The sequence below is a fragment of the Danaus plexippus genome, chromosome 23 (genome assembly GCF_018135715.1).
Source record: "Danaus plexippus chromosome 23, MEX_DaPlex, whole genome shotgun sequence".
Classification (NCBI taxonomy): Eukaryota; Metazoa; Arthropoda; class Insecta; order Lepidoptera; family Nymphalidae; genus Danaus; species Danaus plexippus.
Window position 1 is genome coordinate 4,757,312 of NC_083551.1, and position 12,832 is coordinate 4,770,143.

The window sequence follows — 12,832 nt, forward strand, 5'->3', positions numbered from 1 at the left end:
ACTAGCCAATTTATCTTTTGGATGTAAACGAAGTAACAATACAAATTATTCAAACCGCCTTGATAGTTAATAAAAATATTATTTCATAAAAATAATTTAAGATTAATTAACTATTTAAAAAAAGTTATAGTGATTTATTTTTTGTGAATTAAAATAACTTTTTCTATACACACAATGTAAAGCTATCACCAACATAAGTGGCAGAATTGAGGTCCTTGCATTAAAACGGTTACATTTACGACTACAAGGATTAAGAATACTAATGAAATGGATACGTCTATTAATATAAAAATATAACGACATCTTTTTACATAACATTATAAAGATGCCAATGAAACGATATAAATTTTATAAATAAACTAAAATCTTTGATATTTTAAGTCACGCTTGCTAATAATGTCATTTTATAATTTCATATCCATATTGTATCCATATTGTATCCATCCATTTTGTAAAAAGAATTATAACTTAATTTTAATCATCAATGGAGACGCCATTTGCCATATCCAATAAACTTTACTCATGGTAGAAATCGAGAATTAATCGCGTGTGCTAAAAGCTGACCTAATTGTGGAAAATACACTGAGGTCTTAATCTTAGTGTCCACATGATTGCGAAGATTGGTTTAACTTGAGAAATATTTGGAACAAGTAATTATGATACCCACCAATATAACAGGACATGCTTCGGTATCAATAGAGAACAGAATGTGCGTTATAGGACACCTAAAACAAAATAAATACAGAATAACACAGAGTGAGGTACAAAAGGCTCCATCGACGCTTATAAGCGATTTCTTTAGGTAACCTTTTCGTTTAAGGACATATCAAAGATGAATACGGGTTGATGTAAAAGACTTTTATTTAATAATCCTACGTTACAATAATAATAATGAAATATAATTAATAAATACTTAATTTAATAGACACTGTTAAATGAAAAAAAGGTAAAAACAGTTTACAAATACCTCTTGATGAATTTTACCTTTTCTTATGGAAAACATAAATGCAAAAGTTGAACAAATATTACAACTATGAAAGATTATAGAGATCTAACTTCTAAGACCTTCGCGAGTATCATTTAAATGAAACTAATAGTTTTCCGACCGTCCCGACGTTGCAGCAACCTTGATCACGGACAGTATGTAGTTTTTAATATAATAAAATACGCTTAGTAATCCGAAAAATATTAGTTTCATATTAAAAATATTTTTTTTATTTAAAACAATTAATATGGTCTCCAAAAACTAGAAGCTGTTTTCGATTTAGTCGATCAGAATTTAATAAATAAAATTTTATTTTTCAATAACAATGTATATATATTATTAATAATATCTAATAGATTTATATAATAGATTTTAATGAAACTAATTTAGATATAATTTAAGAATTCCAAACACTCCCATATACTATTAAAGTTTTTATTTTTTAATGAATATAAACTTTATTACATATTATTTAAGTTCAGGAAATGTTTACACTAAATCAAATGTAATCAGGGATTTGTCTATAGAACTTTTTTCACTGTCGCCTATCTCGAACTGTCACTCACCTCTCCCTAGAGACAATTTAATGACCAGAATATACTGGAGTAACATTAACCCAATTTAATTTTGTTTACTAAGTCCAATAAAGTTAAGTAGAAAATAAATGTTTAAAAGTTACAAAGTTATTCATGTCAAATAGGTATCAAATACAAAATTTAACGCGTTGCATTTGTTTTCCTTGATATTACAGAGGTTGCAGGCTGAAAAAATGCAAAGGGAGGAAGTTATCACTCCATATTTCTTTCTAATTGAATGTTAATTGAATTATTAGTTATAAATAGCTTTAATTAATTTATATACTACAACGATTAACACTTCAAACTACGTTAAACAGTAATATTAAACGATTGTTTTATATGCCATTATGATATCTATTAGCCTCGTCCTTATAGCTCTTTAGTCGATCACAATTTGGGGAGGGAATGTTTTTTTTTACATATGTCCGGTACTCGAACTTATAACCATTAGTTTAGGCAGAATAGCATACACGAAAGAGTTTTTATGTAACTCGTGCAAAATTAACACTTTAAATCAATAATAAATAAATACAAAGAAAATTTTTTAAATAGATATCAGAGATTAAAGTTTTATTACTGCGAATGTGCTAAGGATTGTCAAATGTGTTCTTTTTGCAATTCTTGACATAAAAAAAATAGAAAAGGAACGAAAGTATGTGTGTTGATGTGTACTTTTCTGTGAGGCGATGGCGTAATTCTGATATATATTACAAAATAATTATGGCTTATCTTGAACATTTGGCGACATATGTAATAAAAAATTACGAAATAAAAATAAAAATTTCTCAAAACTAATAAACTGAAACACAATTATTCAAATGAAGTTGGAATAAATAATATTTTAGAAAGACATTAATATTGTAGATGATTTAAATGATTTATAAACAAAAATTCAATCTCAAAGTCTCTTCTATACAATTACAAGTAACGAGTTGTGAAATGATTCTGTTTTATTTTATTTTGGGACGAGAAATTTCCTCTTTCATTAGTAACAATGTCAATTAGTCTTATTGGCTCCAGGCCATATTATAGAACTATCCCACGAATTTTATACCAAATTTTACATAAATAAAACCAAAAATTGTTCAAATTGTTTTCATTTCTCAGATAAACATGATCGCTTCGTAATCCGAAAACGTATTAAGAGTCTCTAGCGAGAACATTCATTTAATTGATGAAGCCAAAATTACACAGATCAGGATAATTCAATTAAACATGAAATAAAAATAAAATATTCAACAACTAAGGAATAAACTAAATAAAACAAAGTGAAACAACGTCTGTACTCAAAGTAAACGCCCGAAAAATTTAACAGAAGAATTCTCTGTGGGGCTGACGATAAAAAACAGCTGACGAGAGTAACGGCTTTCTTTCAAAACGATTTGTAAAATAAATGCCGTTCAGTTTTTGTGATTTCATACAAATTACTGACAATTTTAGTTTGTAAATGTGAAGACGTATATTAGAATATATATATATAGGTGTAGGTATACAGTAAACCACAAGTTTTGCATCATTACCCATACATACGTAACTTATTTATTGATGAAACTGCGTGGATTGCAGTATTAAGGTAGGTTAATATACGAAACGTAAAACTCTTCGTATGTAGAGCGACTATGGAAACTCACACTAAGAATACAAATACATAGTTACAGTTATCAAAGCTGTATTTCATTGCGTAATTTTAATATATAATTAAGTATTTAATTGAGGCACAAAGTTTTCGATCAGGCTGAATATTTTAGGTCGTAGGTACAACTTTGCTTTTGAAAAAAAAAGGTTTAATCATTGATACTAAATTTATATTTAATAAAAGATCGAAAATGATATTCATGATTCGCTTAGTGCAGATCTAGCAGCAACAATTTAATATCAAATTTATCTTTAAAAAAATCGATTAAAAATGTATATATAATAACAATTTAATTTAAACGTAAAGGATCAATTTACTACTGCTTCTATTATATTGGTACATAAATTTTCATAAACATCCTGAGAATACTAATTCCGACTGGAAAATATTAACACAATAACCGCAAATTGAACAGGATCCCTGTGAAAACAAGGCACTTAGGAAATTGAGGTCTAGTTGTTAGAAGCGCAATCTTATACTTCAGCGCTTTAAACAACGGGTGATTCCATACTAAATAACTTGTTTTTTACTTACTTTTAACATAATGTAACAGACACTTTACTAATATTTAGTATATAAATATTGCCTAGAGATAATTAAAGATTACGTTGCATGTTCGTAATGGAAGCTTCAAAAAACATTTACTTTTCTTCAATTAGGGATGAATTTCTAGACATTACTACTACTATTACTCTTGTATTAAAACCATGTAGTGGTTAAGTACTAGTACACTTCATGACCGGACGTCTAAATCGCCGCTCGTAAATTGAGACCGCTTCGGAAATTGCGTTTTGTACCCGACGATAAACGAGTAAACGACAGATTCAAAAAAACAGTAAACATGTATGAATAAATACGAACTAGTAAAAGTAGAGTAAAATTAATCAATAAACGTTGTATAATGCGAGCTTTATTTTTTTATTCACTATTGTAGGTATACATATGTAAGAAGATTGAAGTTGTCTTTTTCTTATCTTTTATTTTGTTAATTAGATTCGATTAAATCTATTCTGTTGAGAATTGACGCTCGTAAAATGCGGAGAGTCGGAAATAACGTTTGTTTCTAACAAACGAACGAGAGACTTTTGATGTAAAAAATTGTGTTACCTGTAAATAATATTTCGTGTTGAATGACGACTTGTAATATATATACAAACAAAGGAAAACAAACTAATCTTTTAATCTTTATAATGACTTGTTTCAAATGATGTATATTTAGTCTAAATTTCAAATTATTTCCAAAGAAACAGCCTATAACATTGTTAAGACTGAACTCATTATAATATTCTTCTAGTTTTAATAAATTATTGGTTATAGCATTTGTTTACACTTGATACCTATAGTCTCTTTTGACATTTTGTAAAGTATCACAGTATCCTGATAATAGACTTGATGATCGGGGTATTATTTTAAAATTACAAATATATAAAATAAGCATATGATGTTGTGGCTAGAAACACTAAGAGTCTGTGGACTATACAACGCCTATGATTTTTCTACTGTCATATTGTGCGTTACTTAAAAGAGACATCTATCGTAGGATGTGAGAATTACTTTAATAAGGTTTGGCAATGTTTATACACTTAAAAGAAACAAACGTAACTCTCACTAAAAAAACATGTTTTTCTTATTGGTGTCAATATGGAAAAAGTAGATAAGGCTGTGCCACACAGCCTTATCTACTTATTTATAAACAGAGTTCATTGTTATTATTATCTTATAAATAAAATAATTACAACTTAATATGTCATGGCAAAACTATTGAAAATATTTCAATTTGATTAAAAAAGACTCTTAAACTGTAATGAAAAGGTTATCACTTATAATCCGCATTTCTCTTTATTAGATCAATCAGTTATTAATGTATGTATTCGCATATTAATCTCAGTATTTTAAAAAACACGGATGAATTCTCTCGTATCAACTAATGTTGTATATTAATTTGTGTGATAACTATTCTGAACAAGAGCGCCAAGTAAGCGACAATTCAAAAGACATTTTACTTCCTTGTAAAGTATTCCATCATGGCAATACTTTGTCGATACTTCAGCAAACTATATACACATTGAAGTGTATTGAAGTGTTGCCAGCAACTTCTAGCAGATTCCTTTAATTTCTACGAACACATCATGATGTGGTATGAAATTTCTGCACCTATATGATAGAAAATCTTACGTATGTGCAATTAGATTTTAGCAGGGTTATTTAGTGACCAATAGTGATATTAACCTATTTTTTTTTCTATTTACTATGAAATATTACGCATTTAGCTGTCAACTTAAGGCACAGACTTCAAAAGGTGATTAGATATTAAGAAATTGTATTTATTTAGTTAGCTATGAAATTGGATTATTGAAAAGTAAATAAAAATAGTGTTCGTTTATCCAAATAAGTTGGTTTGATAATTTTTCTACAGATATTTAGAATTTAGTAGCAGATACGTTAAATTAAGAAATTGTATTTAAGTGTAAAATTACTTTGCGCTTTTAAGTTCCTGTGTTTCTATTTTGTTTATTTTTTTGATGTTGGTTTTTTTAACTAACAAATAATTTCATTTTTTGCTTTTTAGTGTAATTATAAATTAGATAGGTAGGATGAAGTTGTTGTTTAAAGACGGGGAGACCTTCCTTACATTTTGTATAAGATATAGTCGAACTCAGGAGTCTGAAGTTGATAAAAATGAGCGTCTAAAGATTAACAGAGAAAGAAATACAGCATGTCGTCTTCAATAATCATACGAAAAACGTGAAGAAAGTCTTTCTCAAATGCGCATTTATATAAAAAGAATAGATTTAACACATTTTTTTTTTTTCTCTAAACTTTTAAAGGATCCGATTATAAAAGCCTGACTTGGAGATCATAAGACCATCGGAGGGATGCAACCTTTCAAATAAAAAAGGGTTTTTTTTAATCGATTCAGAAGTATTCGAGAAATATATTTAAAAAAAGAATTGAAAACCTCCTCCTCTTTTGTAATCGGTTGAAAATATGTCGAGAGCATTATCATTAAATTAGCTTTTCACTATTCTCTAATTTTCCTGATGGCCATATTGGGTTTTCTTATGAAAAAAGATCCATCGTTCACAAGTTAGCAGTCTATTGATTGTTGAAATTAATATCACCAAAGTTAAGACGAAGTTGGCTATCGATGCTTGAGTAATTATGTCACGATGAAATAGGACAAGATCCAATTCTGTTTAATGCGATTGTTCCTTACATATACAATAAACTTGTTAAGGGATGTATACACGGATACATTAGAAAAATTATATAAAATATTAACCTTAAAGAATATTTGTTTTATATCGTTTGTTGTCTTTGCTATATTTTATATAAAGAGTGGAGTGTTTCGAAACAATTACCTTGAGTCACGAATGTTATCTTATTTGATACATATCTCTATATTTGTCAGAGCCGAGTTTTTTTTTAAATTATTTATTAGAAATTTAAAAATTTACGTTTAAATAACTCACCTATAACAGGAATAAAACCCTATAAAATCAGAGATTTTAAAACTTTTAAACGAAACAAAATCTTTTTCGTCATTGATGGGTGTGTAGGAAGCTTTATGGACGTCATTTAATGGCATCTGTAAGCTATCAGAGGGACCGCTAATAGCAGCTAAACACAATTAAACTGACGTGGTCATTTGACGATAGAACAACTTACGATCCCCATACTGAAATTATGTTTTGGTATAAAGCAAAAATTATTAATATTTTACTTATTTGTTCGGACATGCTTTGTAAGCGAGTTTTAACCCTGGAAGGCTATGTTGTATCGTTTTTAAATTATTCTTCCATAATCCAGAGACAATTTCGTTGAAGTTTCCTGCCAGATTCATTTTAGAAAAATATCATTTACACTTTATAAATAAGAAGCGTTTAAACTCTCTGTGTTAACTTCGGATTAGGAACTCATAATAAGGGTACGGTATACGGTACATATTAAGACCACTTAATGAATCGACGAGAATAGAAGGATCCGTGGGTATTTACTATTTAGGTAAAGTCATAAAGCAAATCCCTTGAAAATTACATGGAGTGTAATAATTTGAATGTTTAGTTACAATAAATTTACTTTAGCCATAGTAATTAGAATTAATTCTATGATCATTAAAACATTATAGAATATGTACGTATATTTAATAAAGTTATGTTTTGAATAATTAATAAATTTCTTTTCAGCTTATCGTATAACTGGCTGGAACAAACAGAATGACAGTGACAGATAGTAAATCAATACTCGTTTTGTATTGTCTGTTTAACAACAAAAACTATGCATTATGTGAAATCTGATCTAATAATAACACTTATTGCTTGTGTTAAGCTAAACACGATTAATAATGCATGGATTTCGGTATAAAAGACGAAAAAATAATATTTTTCACTTGTTCATGACGTGTTGAACTAAATTAAAAACTTAGAGTTTCAATATAGGACTATTTCAAGGCCATTGTTTATCTCAAATAATATTTAATATTGTTATTAACATCTTAGTTAATAAACTAATAAGTAACGAGAAAAAATGGGGTGATCAGTTCAGGTTTAATAATACATCACAGTATCAATTCGCTGACGATCTGATCTGATCGAATACTGACATTATTTTTTTTTTTTTGATGACGCAGGGAAACTCTTTTTACGAGCCGTCTCACCGGCCTTGGTGGGGCCGGAGAGGATGTGTGAGACTCGACCTGGGCAGGTCCCTACTCACTAAAACCACTGCGAAAGCCATCGGCCGCTACGTTGGTGCACCCCGGATCTGTCAGCGACAGGGCACACCAGCGACTGGCCGGTTTTGGCAAAGGCCGGACTTACTCCCTCAGAGAAAGGAGGCGATCCCGGCAATTAGGATCGCCCCGACGACGCCGGGCTTTCACAGGAGCCGGGTTACCAGCCCGACCCCAGCCCGTAGTGGAGAGCGCTATTGGAGGCGTTGCGAATATCGCCTCCGGCGCACCCCCATCCGTCTTCTGCGGAGGGAGGGTGCATCAGCCGCAACCTCCCGTTCCCGCTCAGATGCCTCCTTCGTGGACATGACCGTCTCACAGAAGGAGGACACCGCCATCCAGGACCTGTCACTCTCAAGCATCTTCTCCGCGACACTCGAAAGCGACAAGCCCACTCAGCCGAGCGCCGCCACAAGGTCTTGGCGCTGCGCAGCCCATCTCGAGCACACCTCGAGGGTGTGCTGGGCTGAGTCCACCGCAGCGCCGCACTCGTGGCAGCCTCCTCCCGGCTCTCTCCTGGCCACCCGACACAAGTAGTCATCTAAGCAGCCGTGCCCGGTGAAAACTTGCGTCAGACGGAAAGTGAGGGGTTTGCGTTTCCGCCTCATCCAACGCTCTAGGACCGGACGGAGCGCAGCCGTTGTACGTTTACCGTACGGCTGGCCCGCCAGGTCCTCCACCCACTCCCGCATAAGGCGCGACTCCCCCTGCCGGCGAACCGCCCGGATCTCCTCTGATGAAGGGTTCTCTCCGAGAACCGACGCCACAAGATCCCAAGGCGGATCGCCAGCAAGAGCCGTCGCTGCGGCCCAGGAAACCGTACGGTACCCCCTAATCACCCTCACCGCGGGTATACTGACACATAACCTATCGAATACTGACAGACACTGTCAAGTACCATTGGACGAAGTGGATAAATTCTGTGAGTGGGCGGATGGATTGAGGACAATACCAAATAAATTTTAGTGTCTATGTCTCGGTAGGCGGAATACAGGATATACCTCACACGATCCTAGATTATCGTTAGGTGGTCATGCTCCGTTTATTTTTTTCGGTCGTAAGATAGATAATGGAGGTCGTACTTCATCCTTTGAAGGAATAAAGGATAGGTTTTTAAACGACCTCAACAAGGTTGATAGCCAACCGATCTGTACTTCAAAAAGGGTTTGATCTACGATAATTACTAAAAATAAAGTTTGGATTGGCCCTTTAATCGTCTATGATTTTAGTAAAATTGTTTTGTCAAAGTTGCAAGATGCAAGCATCATAAAGGTGTTGAACTTGTGGCTCGGGCTCGCGCTATTTGGGATGAGTCTAAAAAGACATTCGGAGCTCTATAAACACCGAAGAGTTTCCAAAGGTATATTCACGATGACGTCGTTACATCACTCCCAAAAGACAAATGCCCCAGAGCTAGAATCAAAACTCCAATTCCATGAACAGTTTATGTTAAGCGCATAAACTAACAGTAGGGTTAAGATCAAGTAAGAAGACCAAAGATACGTATATATTGAAATCTTTTGTTAGGCAAGACGAGACTGCTAAATATAAGATCCATGCAATGAGTTTAGAGATACAGAACGAGTGATTAAACATAGGAGATTTTTGTATCCCATTAGCACGAAAATGGGACACCCTTCTTGATTGGTCGCCAGTATTGCTAAAATTTTATCTCAACGTGTTCCAAGTGACTTTCCCAGATCAGAGTAATTTTAGCAAAATGGGGTAAAGGTACCGAAAAAACTCCCTACATCTGCGGGAAGGCAGTTGGAATTGCTAAGCATTTGCTGGTGGGATGTAGCGTACTCCTGGATAAGGGTCAATACTCGCGTCGTCACGATAGGATGTTAGAAATCATACTTGAAGCGGTTAGTCTTTCGGTAGCCCGAGCGCAACAAGAAATAAACACAAACAAGCTATCAATAGGTTTTATGACAGAAGGCATTAAGGCTACAAAATCAAACGTCAAGCCTTACTCTATCATTAAAGCGGCTAAGGATTAGACTATAATAATGGATACGTATGAGAAGTAACATAAAATCCCAGAGGACATTTGTGCGTCGGCCTTCAGACCAGATATAGTTTTATATTCGCGAATTTTAATGCGCGTTGCGCTAATAGAGCTTGCGGTTCCTTGAGAAACCAACATAACAAAGACCATGCCATCAAGATCAACAAGTATTACGAGCTCAGTAACTCACTAAGAATAAGTTCGTCGTAAATTTGTACGCGGTAGAGTGAGAGTGATAGCTGTAACAGCTAAATCTCTCTACAACCAACTAAAAGACTTTGACCTCTCCAGAACTCATCATCATCATCATCATCATCAGCCTATACTGGTCCACTGCTGAACATAGGCCTCTCCAATTGCACGCCACTGAGATCTATTTTCGGCTACTCGCATCCAGCTCCTGCCAGCCATCTTGCGCAAATCGTCATTCCACCTTGCCTGAGGACGTCCTACACTACGTTTGCCGAGACGCGATCTCCACTCAAGAACTCGTTTACCCCAACGGTTGTCGGTTCCTCCAGAACTAACCTGAATTTATTATTGGAACGTGCGTCGAAGGCAGCCCTAGTAGGTTCGTTTCAAATTTGGTTAGGTAGAGACAAGAGAGAGCAGCTTGAACGGTGGAGGTGAGCGTTAAACGTGCCTTAGATAGGGGCCCTTAAACCTACACCGGGGTCGTAAGTCCCAGGCACTGTTGAAGCTCCTCTCCCTGCAACGCGATGGACCCGGCAGCCGGACGGTAAATCCATGGAAAGCTGAGGTTTCGTCTCATCATAACATATAATGCTCTTACCAACTGCATACTATTCATGTTATAAAAAGCCTATTGAAAAAGTATTCCTATTTAATAAATTAAATGCATATAGAGACAAAAGGGTCGAAAAAGATTATTGTTAAAAAAGTCATCTGTTGTTAAAACAAGGAACTAAATTGTAAGGATTACTAAATGATATGATTCAAATAGGAGGAGAATTTATTTGACTTTAATATTATACAATACAAAGTCCTTATAAATAACAAAGAAATATACCCATTTCACAATAAAATATTCTTTTTAACCAAAAAATGCTTCCATAGTACCTAATACATTCATGTTTTACCATAAGTAGTAATTCTATATATGTATTCTCAATGTTTCTTTGTGATATATTTTCTTTGGACATCATTTAACAGAATTATTACGCATTTTGATATATATATTTTTTTATTTTATTGTATACTATGAATGTGAGTGAATTTGTTACCTCATTTTCGTTACAATAAGTAGGTATATGATACAGGATATACAGGATATACAGGATATTTATATAAGATTTTACGAAAATGTTGTTACGGATACTTAGAGAATAACATATTTGAATATATTTCTGCATTCTATTTCCACGTCCAAACAGTCCCTTCTTAGGTATATTTGAAATTAATGACTATTAACAATAATAAAGAGAACCATTCTCAATCATTCTTAATTCAAATGCTATTTTATTCTAATAAACATGCACCATCCCATATATAAATGTCCAGAATAGTATGTAAGTGAATAAGGCTCCAAAGAATCCATTAGTTAGAAGGCTCTGTCGGCTGACATAGTATTTGTTCCAGTTTGGTCCAGCTTTGATCATGAACATAACCCAGAGAACCACAACGGAGAAAACATAAAAAGCAAATCCGTTGAGTCCTGTCAAGCCCAGAATACCTTAAAAAAAGACATGTTTATCAAGTCTCTATGTGTAGAAAAATGCACAATTTTTAGTTATAACCATGGTATTTTTTTATTTATTTAATTTACAGTCATGTGTAGTAAATTTTATTAAAAATTGTAAACTAGTTGTAAACTTTTAAAGGATCTTGGTTATAACTGAGTTCCAATAATATTATTGAAGCGATAAGTTTTGGAGGATTTTAAATAATTGTATCTTGTAGTAGAATTTTAATTAATGTACCTGCAGTCGAACCCGACAATGCAGCCATAGATGTTCTACAATATTCTACAACAACTGCATTGTTTCTCAACGCTGTTTCGCTGTATGCAATTGGTTCTGGTTTGGTATCTTTAGTTTTACTAGCAGAAGACATATTTTATTAACAACACAAAAGTTTATGTTTAATAAAAATCTATAAATGCGGTACGATTATGCTAAAATATCACAAAACCTTCACACATTTAGTTAATATAAATTATTAACTAGTCTCTTTAAATCATATGTCAACAGTGTCAAATTGTCAATAAAGTTTTTTTTCTTTCATTTAACTGATCTGGATACATCATACAATCCAGTTATTAAAGGAAGAATGTATGGAATGTTATGAATCAAATAGAAAACTTAAATAAACTTAAATATATTTTAACTATAATTTCATAAAATTATGGATACCAAAGTAACAATGAGTTTTATAAACACACACTATCATTTAAACGAAAGATTATTTGACCAATTCCCATAAAGAGTATATTATATGATTATTTTAAATTCCAGTAATATTACTATTTTTACAAACAAAACGAAACTTCGGAACTAAAGAACTGTATGACTAAAAAGTCATCGTTGAATTTAAAAAATATAAAACATATTTTTGATATGTTAGGTACATATTTAAAGACCATAATTCATTACTTAAATTGAAACAGTGTGTGATTATGTATTTAAAATAACCTGAATTTTTGCTGAAGTATATTAGAGTCTCAGAGATTTTTATTTATTAACATTAGAGAAATATTTTCAAAAATAGTTGTAAATTATTTTAAGATATTTTTAAATTTTTCTGTTAATTCTATTACATTACAATTTCAAAATTTAAAAAACCTGAATATATAAAAAGTTTATATATGTTTTTAAATTAATTTAAAAGTCAGATTCACAATTTAATAACAATAAAGAATAAAGAAATCGTT

General features: G+C 32.6%; 1 protein-coding gene across 1 annotated transcript; it reads right to left on the bottom strand.

Moving 5' to 3' along the window:
• Nucleotides 1-10,897: 10,897 nt before the first annotated feature.
• Nucleotides 10,898-12,148, bottom strand: LOC116774830 (ER membrane protein complex subunit 6). The gene is made up of 2 exons (XM_032667603.2): nucleotides 11,883-12,148; nucleotides 10,898-11,635 (listed from the first exon to the last, which is right to left on the bottom strand). Exons 1-2 carry the CDS (start codon nucleotides 12,013-12,015, stop codon nucleotides 11,427-11,429), a joined length of 342 nt encoding a protein of 113 aa, XP_032523494.1. The 5' UTR covers nucleotides 12,016-12,148; the 3' UTR covers nucleotides 10,898-11,426.
• Between the last annotated feature and the right edge of the window lie 684 nt (nucleotides 12,149-12,832).